Source organism: Thunnus thynnus, chromosome 14 (genome assembly GCF_963924715.1).
Source record: "Thunnus thynnus chromosome 14, fThuThy2.1, whole genome shotgun sequence".
NCBI lineage: Eukaryota > Metazoa > Chordata > Actinopteri > Scombriformes > Scombridae > Thunnus > Thunnus thynnus.
Genome location: NC_089530.1, coordinates 14,152,280 through 14,165,231, shown reverse-complemented (window position 1 = coordinate 14,165,231; position 12,952 = coordinate 14,152,280). Strand labels below are relative to the sequence as shown.

The following is a 12,952-nucleotide window of genomic DNA, read 5'->3' as shown; positions in this document are numbered from 1 at the left end:
CGCATTAAAATGATTTTCATTTGACTAGCTGCAGGCTGGCAAAGGCTTACGTGAGATTTATGCCGCGGGTTGTGTTCCTGTAACACCACGGTTGAAATGACAAAATAAAGAGACTGGATATATTATATTTAAAACGTTTCACGCTAAAAGGTGAAAGTTCTGTCTTGTCTTTATGTGATTCCCAGCATGTCCACATCAATCCACACAAAAGCGTGACATACTTCTTAGACCCGAAGATCATCATCATATCAGCGCTTTCTATCTCTACTCGGCCCCATATCTCTTCTTCATAGCAAAGAATGCAAAATCAGACAAGAGAGAATTTTGCCAAGGGACCAAATTCAGTGCTTGTGTGCGCGCTTGTGTGTGCCTGAGCGCGCACGTGTTTATATCAATGCGCAACGCTTCAGTGCGCTCTCTGAAGGGGATAAGTGGGAGTGGGAGAGGAGAGGGGCGCCAGTACGGAGGAAGACACAGTCGGATAACTTGCTCGTCTTGTGGTCACCTAAAATAACGAAAGCACACCGTTACAGAGGTCCACTGCACCTGCTGCAACGCGCTGCCACGAGCCACAAACATCCTCCTCCATGTCCAGCGGGTGAGTCCACATGATGCATTCCTAATCTGCTTTCTTCACAGGGACACACGACTTTATCTTTAAAACCCTTTATTTTTAATTGGGAAATTGGCGTGTTGGAGATATCAGCATCATTCAGTTATGATGCTGCGCAGTCAGCTGTCAACAAATAAAAACTCCATCTACCTCGCGATACTTTATATCGGCCAGAGCTAGAAAAATCACTAGTCACATAATTTGCGTTTGTCAATATTGTTTATAAATGTGGAAAAAACGAATTGAACTTATCTTGCGTACAGAGGAGGCAGTTAGGATCCACGGCAGATGGGGAGACAAAAGGAGAAACCGACTGAAAAACTGAGACAAAGGACGTTAGAAACCATTTTGCCTGGGCACCGGCTGTGCCTGCTTCACAGTTGGCACGCCACATTTTAGAAGAAAGAAAAATATTGTTGTAGAAATTGCTATTTTTTTAAAATCACACATGCAAGGCAATTCAGCGTCATTTTAGAGCATCTGAATCCAAATCAGCTATCAGCAGATATCAGACCAGCAAAACCCATATTTCATCCCATGTATTTGTTTCTGTTCAATACATTTTGTTTTGACTAAAACAAACAAAAGATTAAAACGTGTATTCGTTGTTTTAGTCCTTGTGATTTAAGTCTAATTGGATTATTGATGAAGTTATAGGCCTCATGATGTTACCTTTCAGTTAAAATAACAATTCTACAAACCCATATTGTTTACCTGCTCTTTAACTAATAACAACCGTTGTATTTTATTACAGTTTAACGATGGATCACACTTTTCTGCCTCGGTCCATCTGGACCGGTGACAGTAAATTCCTCCAGCATCCAGCGGACCTCTACACCAGTGTGGTCGTTACGCGCAGCATCCCTGCAGGCACGTGCTTTGGTCCATGTGTGCTCCAACACACTTTCTACGACACCATCGCCTTCATAGCGCAGAAATCCTGCGACAAGAGAGCGAAATCCTACGTGTTCAGGGTGAGTTGTGCAACTTTGTGATCAGCTGGTCAGGCAACATGGACACTAAACTTCAAAGAGATGGTCTCATGTGGCATCTCTTAACAGCTCTTGGTGGGCCAAAAGCCTTTAGGAACACTTGATTTGCTCGTTCTTTTTGAAATTCTTACAGAAATTACTTTATTTGATTGCATTTTTATGTGCGCCTGCAATTTTGTGTAATCAGATTAACAACTATGCCCACGTTTATAATCAATAATTTCAAGGCTGTAGAAAAGACAGAAATTAAAATGTGGGTGGTTCCTGTCAACAGGTGGACCCTGAGGCCATGCGTAATTCTGCGTTGGTGCTTTCCTGGCTGCGCCTGGTGCAGGCTGCGCGCAATGAAGAGGAGCAGAACACTGAGGCTTTTCTGAAAGCGGGTCAACTGTATGTGCGGACCACCCGAGACATCCGGCAGGAGGAAGAGCTGCTGGTGTGGTACGACCAGGAGCTGTCTCACCTACTGGGATTCACAGACATGATCAGAGGATCAAGTGAAGGTGAGGCAGAGCTCTGTAACGCCATGTTTTATTGATAGAAGCTTGTAAAAGGATGTATATTAACATTTCATTTGCACTTTTATTTAAAATACATGCCTATTTGATTTATCTGTAGATATACTTAACATGTTCTTATGACCTGTGTCTCTTGCAGAGTTCAAATGTGGAAAATGTAACCAGGTCTTCAAGAATGAGTATCCATATCTGGCTCACTGCCGATTCCTGTGCACCCAAGTAAAGAGTGACACTTGGAGCCGCGAGGTTTACGAGCACAAGCATGTGGAAATTAAGAGGCAACATCGAGTGACAGATTTTCACAACATCGCCAGAGATTTGGAACACAAAAAGTCTGGCAGCAACGAGGACACAGAGATTCCACCCAAGAAAAGGAAATACGAGGAAACTCCATATCTCAAAGGGCGTAAACCAGTTCTGTTAGAAAAAACAAATATTTCAAATGATGGTAACATTACGCAGCTGAGCAGGGGCCAAGATCAGGCAGCAGGAAATGCATCTGGCTCTATGGGGAAGTTGAAAGCTGATAGGATCAAACCGGATGATTTGGGATGTAAGAATGATGCTTTTGGTGAGGTGGGAGAACCCAAAGGGACTTTTACGCACGACAGAGAGATGGACACAGAGTCGGAGACAGGAGAGAGCTCTGGTGTGCGCTCAAGCAGCAGAAGCGCGTTTTCTCCAGTCCTGTCCAACAGTCAAAGCGAGCAGAAAAGTGCTTTTTGTAAACCGAGCACAAGAACTTCTCCAAGTGAACCACCGGCACATCTCAGCAGCGCAACAACAGCCCCCTCTAGCCGCTTAGAGGAGATGAGTGATGCTTTCACCTCCAGGACTGTTATGGGATACAACAATCTGTTGGCATCCAACATCCTGAGCGGTGATTTACAGACTGTGCCCTCCCCGGTGACATTAAACAGCGCTTTCCATTACGCACCGGAGCACTGGTCCAGGAACATTGGCGCTCAGCTCCAGACCACCTCTTCTCTCACCATCCTTCCGCCGACTTTCACCTCTTTCGGCGTGTCGGTGCAGAACTGGTGCGCCAAATGCAACCTGTCCTTCCGCATGACCTCCGACCTCGTTTTCCACATGCGCTCTCATCATAAGAAGGAGTTCGCGGCGGAGTCCCAGGTGAGGAGGAGGCGGGAGGAGAAACTCACCTGCCCCATCTGCCACGAATACTTCCGAGAGCGCCACCACCTGTCCAGACACATGACCTCTCATAACTGAGACAACAAAGGACAGAAAAAAAACTATATTTATTTCCCAAATGATGCGTAGAGCGTCGTCTATATTTAACAGATTTAGATTCACGGCAAGACTTCGTAACAGTGAATGTAGGTAGCTGTAAAGAAAATAGCAAGTGGCCATCACAGCCTGTCCACTAGATGACGATAGAGGTACGTGGAAGCTGATCTCACTGCAGTTTGTTGTCTGTCCTTCAGTCCTGTATGTTAGGTTGATGCTTATTTTGTGCCTTATGGAACTCAGGATGGAATAAAATGACGGAGAGATCTCGAGGACAGCTCATGATTGTCATAAATATCTCGACGCAATCCTCTTATTTATCAGCTTATCTCTGCTTTGTACATGCGATATGGATTGAGTGTGTTTGCACATTCATTTTCAAATTTAAAACTATCAAAAATGAAACAGACGTGTCGAGTTTTTTTTCTTCTTCCACCATCATGTTGGTTCAGGTCAGTTGATCAGAAATTGTGTTAATTTTTGTTTGTTCCAAAAGAGCTTTGAAACTTTCTCTTGTGATAAAGAATAATCTAGATAATCTAGACTGTCTTGATACACCTGAACCGTGCAAATTATGGTCAAGAAAAATAATAATTTTATAGAAACCAATGGGAAGACTGCACCAAATGATTGGAAATAAACATCTTTTTGTTGCCACCCAGCTCTCATGCACTGACCAACAATATGAGACATACATTTTGTTATAGACACATCAAAAACAACCTGTATTTTCCTTTGTGATGTTTCACTCAACATTTAAGCGTGCTATTTGAGAAAATGGGCTGGAATATGATGAGTAAAAAAAGTTCAAAAATGAAGCCAAGATCTAGTTTAAAAAGCTTAACAGTTATCATTCATCTGCATACCTGGATGGGGTCCACACAAGCCTGCTGCTGTGTATTTGTGATTTTTTAGTTCTTCTCCACTAACAGTGAGTTTGCAGCCCATTCAGGTCAGGCTGCGGACAGATGGACATAAATAGCCGTCTCTGTTGCAGGTAAATGAGGCGGGAAGAAGGCATGAAGTTCATGGGAAAGTCAAGCCTCGACCCTGTTCAGTCTCTCACTGTAATGTAAGCAGGGATGTAAACCCACCCACACTGCTGTTATCTGCCTTTACTTGAGAGTTTATGCTCCCAGTTTCTTCGTCTACCACAAACCGATTAATCTATCAACAGGTGCCTTCAGGGAGTTCATTAATACTTTTCTGGAAATATATCAGATTTCTTTGGAAAACATCACACAAAACATTTAAATATGTGAGCAAATACAATGAAGCATGATGTTTCTATGAGTTTTAAAACTTTAGCCTGTAATTCCTTTAAGATTGTTTGGACAAAAGTTAAATTCTTTGGATTGGCAGTTTCATGTTTTTTCACTCTCTAAAGGAAAAATAAGATTTTTTACATAAGACACCCAGTGGTCTACATGATTAAATGGGTGATTAAGAGGCACAGTGTCACTCTATTATTGTTATTTCCTAATGAACAGAGCTATTAGTTCTCTGAGCTCAGTAACCATGTGAGGAAAGAGCCATTTCAGCCCAGACACAGAAAATCCTCTGTTTTCTAATAATGGCTGTATTGCTCTCCTTTAATTGAACGGTCATCATGTGGAAAAACAAATATTGTTCTTGGTTTCCCCGCTTGCCTCGTTTCATTTTGGCTTGTAGGCATACTGGGCTCTGAACGCGAGCCGAGACTACTGTGGTTTTCTCGACTGGACTTGACCATTGTAAGTACTCTCCTGTGACTGTGATTGCGGTTGACATTGGGTTCACTTTGTAATAGCAGACTGTGGGTCCCGACTGAAAAAAGGGATTAGTCGGGAAATGAGGGGAAAAAATGAACCTGGATGTGTCATTACAATTGGGCCAGCCTACTTTGAAGCTGAAACATCTATTAATGTAAACATGATTTATAATAACCCTAATTACAGTCATCATCTTAGTTTAAATGGGGGTTAGACCCCAGAAATGGTGCATTTGTAAAAAAAAAAAAAAAAAGTTTTTAGTCAAACATTTCCACTTGTTCAAAATTGGGGAAAACTGATTCCTGCATTTGGTGTTTCAGACATCTTTTACCGCATCCTCAACCACGGATTTAAGATAATCTTTTCAGTGTTTTGATACTGCTCATCATCTCATCATCACATATTAGAGTAAAACAGCAGCACACGTTGGTCTAGTGACTACTGTATATAATATTGCAGGGCATGCTGTCTCTTATACACCTTTCCTTTCACAAAACACCCATTTAATTAAACTCTTGTAATACTAAAATGGTAAAGAAGAATTTATCATATTTTTTTATTGCCATGCTAAAATGATACCACGATGATTTGTTTGGACAATACTTACTAGGTTAATACAGTACAGCTTCATGTTTTCTTGTTTAACAGCATTGACTCAAAGGGGATTTTATGTGGCTTTTTATGCCTATTAGCAGGAAAAGACACTTTAATGTCAAAGTGAAAACAGATTTCTAACAAGTGATCTAAATTAATTACAGATATAAAATACAAAATACATGTTTGTGTAAGTATTCCACCTCCTTTAATAATTAAAAAAACATGTAAATCATTGCTGGTGCAGCCAGTTGGTTTTAGAAGTCAACTAATTAGGTAAATGCAAATCACCAAGGGCTTTCAATCAGCTGTAGTATAAACACAACTGTATCTGGAAAGTCCAGCTCTTGATGAGTTAGTATGGTATTTGGGTCCTTTTCTGTTTATCTGTATCCAAAAAAAGATCCCCTATGATTCAATGTTGATGTTCTATATCTAACTGAAGAAAGCAATGCAGACAATTGGGGAAACAATTTGTTTTTTGAGATTATAGCAGGTTGCTGATAGAACACTGCTCTGTTTTTTGTTTTTTTTTAGCTTTCCATAGACTTAAATTATAATTCTTAACTGCAATAAACAGCGTAAGACCTCAATCTTCTGTCCCCCAAGTGATTACTAAATGTCTCCGTCTTTGAGACAAAATTACTGTCCAGTCTTGGTAAACTTCAAAGCATTCAGCTGTTGTAAACAGATGTGGTGATCAGTGCCGACTTTTGCAGGCTCAAGGCGAAACAATTGCAGAGTAATGGGTTAATAATCAAAAGGCACCCTCTGTCATTTCACTGTCAGTGTGACACACTGTTTACGCAGCACACGGGTCGCCTCCTTCTTCCTGAGACTAAAAGTGACAAGAATCTGTATTTTCTTTCTTCAAACATCTGTTGGAAAAATAGTCCTTTGAGGAGAACATCCTGCACTTAGAAATAAATGGGTTGGCTGGGGCAGATGGGTAAAAAAGGGGGAAGCGCAGCATGTTTTGAAGTTCAAGTGGCTGACGTCCTAATTGGTGCGTGCCTGCCTTCTCCATCAACCATTAATCCACGGCGGCCACATTATTTGCTGGACAACAGACGTCCGAGCCTTTGGTGTGGGGGTAATAACGGGTCAAGGGGCTTTAGGGGAATGTTGGTTATCTTTGAGTGGAACCTTCCTGCCTTTGTACTGAAGTTATTTTGGAACAGTGGTGCCCTTTTAGGTTTGTTTTGACAAAAATGCCCCCCACCCCACACTCCAAGAATCTAGTGTTATATGCAGTAATGACCAAGAATAACAGAGACAGTATGAACCAATAATATTCTAGTATTGGATTAAATTACTTTTTTATTCTAACTTATAGACAGCTACTTTTTCATAATTTAAACAATACACATGTACAAAATACCATCTCATCTAAAATATAGTAATACATAGCCTAGTAACCATGACAAATTAATTTCAACTAAGTTTCACATTCAAAATAAAAAAATATTTCTGGTTTCATTATAACATTCTTGAAGTGTTATGAGGGGGGTCGTGGGTGTAAATGAAATCCAGATGCTCCCTACAACTCATTGGATACTTCCTTTTTTAAAGATATACAGAGCAAGAATGTACAATAAGGTTTCTGTCTTGCAAACAAATCAACATTGCATGTATGTACACTGTGGCGTATGGTTAGCTTCAAAGCAAGAACAGCTGTACACAGCATGTAAAAAAAATGTGGAAATATGTTTTATAATCTCTGTCATCTGTATTTTACTATGTGAGCTGCCCCATGACACACTGATAAAGTCTTTCATTTGTTGCCTTTGGTGTCCACAGAAAAAGTGAACACAAATCCACTGTGAGCGAAAACAAGTACACTCTGAGATAAAAGGAAAACATCCCTTAAATGTGCCTGTCCACTGAATCCCTCAAACACTGAATCAAAACAACTGGGCCTCTGAGACATGTGGAGCTGACTTTACATGTGTGACTCTGTTCCTCTTGCTAAGGCAGATGCCAGACAATGTCTCTTCAAGTCTGCTGCCGCAGGACAGAAGAGATGGAAGTGATTTCTCTACAGCCCATGTTCCTTCAGGAATAGCAACGGCCAAAGTGACTCTGTTTCTCAGTATCAAGAAACCACGTAACAAACAGAGGTATACTTCTGTCTCTGTTAGTCCTGTTTTTATGTTTCTCTCCACATCCATCCTTGTCCTCTGCCTCTGCTGCCCTCCCCTTCTTATCTGCAGGAGCAGGACTGGACGGACATATTAGGGTAAATCTTGAGCACTGGGTTCCTGGATTCATCCTGGTAGAGCACTGCCAGAGGACTCATCCTCTCTGGAACACAACAGGGCTCAGGAACCCCGGGGATGATCCCGACGGCTCGGACTATGCTCTGGATGGTGGCATGGTTAGAGGGCCTCGACACCTAGGAGAAAGTATCAGTAGAGGTAGAGGTAGATGGGAAAATAGAAAGTTAACATTGTTCTAAGAAATATGCCATTTTGGAGACAAATGAGATAATGTAGAGTGACTTAGATGCTTGTGCTATTACCTTAGGCATGGGAAATCCACATGTGCCAGCGCAGTAGTAGGCATCAAAGGCCTTGGGTGCTATGACCCACTCGCTCCAGCCAATGTCTGCAAAATCCACTCTGAGGTTCCTCCTGGAGCAGCCTCTCTGCTGGGTGTCTCCCCACTGCCTCCTTCGGGCCTTACGCATTGTTTGTTCATCAAAGCTCAGAACAGGCGACTGAGGAGTACCGCTGCCCTTATGCTTTTTACCATCCCTCCCCTCATGTCTCCGCTCATGCCTTCGTCCGTCCACTGCCAGTGTGCGACTGTCTTTCAATCTTTTCACAGTTGAGTCGTCAGATTTGAGCCCCTCTGATGTTCTTTCTGCTTCTTTGAGAACCTCAGGTTCTTCTCTATCATTTGCTCCTCTACCTTGCTCGATTCCCTCTTCCTCCTGGCTTTTTCTCTTCTTCTCCTTCTTTCCTGATTTAAGCTTTGGTTTGAGTGCCAGGTACCAAGTGCTCTCCCAGAGGTCATCCTTCCTGTATCCATCAGGCCTGTAGTCCACCTCGGGCAGCTCGTTGTTCTGAATGGGGTCAGAAGGGAGAGCTGAATCCCTTCTCACGCGTCCTTTCAACTCTGGTGAGGAATTAGGTCTGTGCAGGAGTAGAGAGGACTGTGAGGAATGTGAGGGCTCTCCTCCCTCGGGGAACGGGTCATACCTCTGAAGGCTTGTAGCCACGCTGTTGGGCTCTGCCAAGGCACGGTCATTAGCATAGAGTAACAGGTAGGGGAGGCTGCCTGCAGACAGCACCTCCTCTGGTTTCCTCTGGTACTGCTGCCCTAAGTCCAACTCCACTGACACGAGGAGATGACCCTTGTCCCGCGCCTCCTTTATGACCTGGGTCACATCTTTCATCTGCCACACCCCTCTCCTGTGGGGGTGGAAGGTCACATTGCCCAGGAATGACCCCATTGACCCAGAGCTGACCCCTGACCCCGAGGAGACAGAGCGAAGAAGCAGGCTGATGGACGGAGAAGGGTGGATGGGTGAGGAACGACAGAACGGGCTCTTGAAGCGTTTACAGAACCAGGGTTTTTGATGAGGGCGCCGATCTAGCAGGAAGTGGAATGTGGCAGAGAGGATGACCTCTGAGTCCTGCAGGGTTGTAAGGTTTAGTTGGTACACCAGCCTGTGGTCGGAGGAGTCTGCAATGACAATCAATCAATCAAGTCAGTCAGTCAGGTGAACAACACAACAATGACACCCATTCTTCATCCAAAAAGTGATGTTTTCAAAAACAAAATTTCTTCTATAAGATTTGCCAAAACTCTTTGACATAAAAAATGTGTTGAATGGAAACAGTTGTGCTGTTTCGTAGTTCACAGGTGTTTCTATGTTCTTTTTTAAATGGACAAATTAGCCAATATTTGTTTTATATGCTCCACAGTTCTTTGGTTGTTTTTTGACAGGTCCATACTGACGGGCAAAAATGTTTGGCATCATTAGATGATGAAAGCATTTTCCAATGTAAGCACTGCTGACTGGTGAAACCTCAATTGAACTCAGACTTTTGAACTTTTACTCTATTTGTCATTAATTTGGGTTAAAAAACTGTTTTCATGAAAAGGAATGAAAAAAAAATCATAATAAAGTGCCATATGAAAAGAAAAAGGATTTGGAAATAGGTGCCAAATTACACCAAAAGCACTTTTCTTGTGGTTAAAATCCAAATTGGTACAATGAAACACCTTTCCTTGTTAGAGGCTGTGTTACATGACTGAGCCGTGTGGCTGGTACATGGCTGCATGCCTTGGTAGGATTTCAGAAGGTGCCCTTAAGAGGAAGCAGACTCTGGGGATCTGGCTGGCAGGGGTGGAGGGGGCGAGCAGAGAGCTACATATTCATGATGAACATTAACTTCAACAGCAGAGTTATTGTTCATTGTATAAGAGTTCAGCGGAAGTATGGACTGACTCAAGAGATATACATTACCTCGGATTCAGCCTGCATATGGAAATGCTTACCTCAGTTTCTCTTAAAGCTTCCCCTTAAGCCTAATACAGCCAGCACTGTCTGCCCAGACACCAAGACATAATCAACTGTTTTAACAGATCTTACATTGTTGTGAAAACTCGCTTACATCTCTCCTTGAATTACACTCAGACTCTGCAGTAAAAATACACACGTGTTATGATATGCCATCTGAGAACTATGTGGGATATAAATGTCTATGAGTTGTGTTTATAAAAACAGCCTCAGACGGAGAGGAACGACTGTGCTTTAAGCCCCTTGACTCCAGGATGTGGAGTCACACATGTCTTGTAGCCACAACAGGAACACAGAAGCCACGACAATGACCATTTGCAGCGCGTAACTGCGGCTGCGGTTTTAAATATATTGAAGTTGGGCTTTGCTCGGCTCGCAGGGAATCGCAGGCATTCTTGCGCTTATTGCGCGTCTGGCTGCGGTAATTGATCAGACACCGCGCAGAAGGGGCACAGCTGCTGCCACAAACACAATGTGCCCACAGCGTCCCAAAATCATTTAAATGCATTCTCAGACTGTTCCAAAACAATCCTACCTATTTAGAGAGTCTGGCAGAGCCATGCAGCCCAACTGAGCTCTTGCACTTTTAATAACTATCCATGGAGAGGATCAGGTGAGCTTTCTGACTTCTACTGACTTTTTGTTCTTTGCGTGTCCTGATCCATGTCCTGCTGCACTAATGGCACATAATGCTAGATTTTTTTTGTCGTTTTAGTTCCAAAAACTAAATCTAAATTAATGCACCTGAGCTTCTTTGCAGGAGGCGATTTCTAGCAATATTGCAGACAGGTTGATCAATGTGTTCACACACCTTGGCTGGCTCTATAACTCCGGACAGTGTTTCCCTCTCTAAGGCGGTTTTCCTGGTTGTATTTCTCGTACAGTTTGGACATGTGCTGGGAGACCATGTCCTGGTCCAGGTCATCTGAGAAGGGGTCCGACGACGACTGGAAGAAGCTACTGTCCTGTGCGCTCCCAGAGCCCCTTTTCATGCTCCTGACCGATGCAACACCCAGGATACAGTTTAACAGCAACAGGAGCAGGTGCGAGGAAAACATTGTCGGAGATGCAGTTTAGGTGCTGAAATAATTACAAAAGCAAAATCCAAGAGGAAAGTGGTTCAGAAAAACGTCTAAAACTATCCAATGTGGACTTTAAAGACGCACCAAAAAAAAAAAAGAAAAAAAAATCCGGACTAAAAAAGGCTGTGCGTAAATGTTCCACCTCTCCTCTCACTTCCAGCTTCTTGCTCGGTGAACAGTCTCACTCCTCCGTGTGTCAGACTGTGTGGGACGTGGATGCTGAATGGGTTAGTCCGGGCAACAGTTGGAGCTGCTACTTTTACACTTGCGTCTGTGTGACCACCAGAGGCTTGGGGGGGGGGTTATAGTGGAGTGGGTGAGAGGTGCTGACGTATACTGCTGTCAGCCAACGAGGTCTCTTTAAAGCGCACAGCCAGAGGTGGAGGTCATGATGCTGACACCCCCCCCTCACCCCCCTCTCTCTGATGATGATGATGATGATACTAATGATGATGATGTGTTCCTTATCTTGTTTTGCAACAATGAAGTAATAAAATTGATCCAGTGGCTTTGGCACAGCGTTTTAGATCATAGGTTGTACCCATTTGTTTAGCAGTGGTCAGACAAAGCCACTGTTGAAACTCAACACTGTACTTTTTTTTTTTTTTTATTGCAAGCAAAGTAATTCCACCTCACAATTTCCAGCTCCCCACATTATTTCCAGTAACTGCTTTTGACATGCTCTCAGTCACACATAATTAGCATAGAAACACCTACAATAATAGTCTGACGAACCACCCAAGGGCTATTGTTAGTGACAGTGATCCACATTTTGTACAGCGTGTTGCGTGTGTGTTCCTGTGTGTGTGAGTGAGAGAAAGTTTTGTAGTGAAAAGCTGTGGTGGAGATGTTAGATAACACTTTTGCAAGGGACTTTCTGTAAATTTATTCATAGCAAACACTGCATTAACACAGCTGGGGTTGCCAATTTCAATCTCACCATTGGCCACAATTTTGTCTATTTTTATATGTGAGTGTGTGTGTATGCGTGTGCGTGCATATGAGTTGTTTCCAGTGTGTGTCTCTGGTGTCTGGAGCTCTGTACCAACAATGCTTGTTTTGTGGAAGTGGTAGTCTCCAGCAGAGAGGCTGTAACTAGCTGGGCCTCTCGGGTCACTCTTTGCCACTTCACACTCACTCACACACACACACACACACACATGCATGCGCAAGCACACATACAGGGCTACTAAGTACCTTTCTGGCCCCCAAGGGCCCCACAGGATACTCCTTTTCACTATGTTCCACACCAGCGACAGGTCTTAAATCTGGACTATTCTGGAGATGTGTTTGAAAATGTGTGTGTGATAGCAGAGAAGCATTATGCAGTTAGCTGAAGCAGCATGCTCTGCGGTTTTGTCATGGCACGCAATCACATGAAGATTACGTCTTTCCCTCTATCATGTCAAGTTATATTCTGTTGACAAAAACAAAACATGATTAATTGTTGTGGTTATTTATGTGAATATATGCATACTGTCTCTAACTTGGTTAAACGTCATCTTTGAAAAACACTGTGAAAAATCTGGTGAGAATTCAGAGTGGCATTTGAGAACCACCACTCTGTAAATTAAAAGCCTTTCAAAACAGATGTTGACAGATTTATAGTTGTTTTTTGGG

The 12,952-nt window shown here is 42.9% G+C and overlaps 2 protein-coding genes and 1 long non-coding RNA gene across 3 annotated transcripts; 2 read left to right on the top strand and 1 right to left on the bottom strand.

Moving 5' to 3' along the window:
* The first annotated feature begins 127 nt into the window (after positions 1–127).
* On the top strand, positions 128–3,988 carry znf488 (zinc finger protein 488). The gene is made up of 4 exons (XM_067610038.1): positions 128–598; positions 1,368–1,587; positions 1,880–2,108; positions 2,263–3,988. Exons 1-4 carry the CDS (start codon positions 588–590, stop codon positions 3,354–3,356), a joined length of 1,554 nt encoding a protein of 517 aa, XP_067466139.1. The 5' UTR covers positions 128–587; the 3' UTR covers positions 3,357–3,988.
* Positions 3,989–5,622: 1,634 nt separating this feature from the next.
* On the bottom strand, positions 5,623–12,375 carry gdf10a (growth differentiation factor 10a). The gene is made up of 3 exons (XM_067610035.1): positions 11,062–12,375; positions 8,241–9,409; positions 5,623–8,114 (listed from the first exon to the last, which is right to left on the bottom strand). Exons 1-3 carry the CDS (start codon positions 11,306–11,308, stop codon positions 7,923–7,925), a joined length of 1,608 nt encoding a protein of 535 aa, XP_067466136.1. The 5' UTR covers positions 11,309–12,375; the 3' UTR covers positions 5,623–7,922.
* LOC137196993 (uncharacterized) lies at positions 10,433–11,261 on the top strand. Its single transcript, XR_010931340.1, has 2 exons — positions 10,433–10,863; positions 11,135–11,261. It is a non-coding gene; the product is annotated as an uncharacterized lncRNA (long non-coding RNA).
* Positions 12,376–12,952: the final 577 nt, after the last annotated feature.

What these genes read in the sequence shown, in the direction of transcription:
- znf488 (XM_067610038.1), top strand. An exon ending in CGAAATCCTACGTGTTCAGG is followed by an intron (nt 1,588 to 1,879) that starts GTGAGTTGTGCA and finishes TCCTGTCAACAG; the next exon opens with GTGGACCCTGAGGCCATGCG. An exon ending in GATCAGAGGATCAAGTGAAG is followed by an intron (nt 2,109 to 2,262) that starts GTGAGGCAGAGC and finishes TGTCTCTTGCAG; the next exon opens with AGTTCAAATGTGGAAAATGT.
- gdf10a (XM_067610035.1), bottom strand. Translation starts at nt 11,308, where the DNA reads ATGTTTTCCTCGCACCTGCTCCTGTTGCTGTTAAACTGTATCCTGGGT. An exon ending in GAGTTATAGAGCCAGCCAAG is followed by an intron (nt 9,410 to 11,061) that starts GTGTGTGAACAC and finishes TTGTCATTGCAG; the next exon opens with ACTCCTCCGACCACAGGCTG. An exon ending in GTGGATTTCCCATGCCTAAG is followed by an intron (nt 8,115 to 8,240) that starts GTAATAGCACAA and finishes ACTTTCTCCTAG; the next exon opens with GTGTCGAGGCCCTCTAACCA.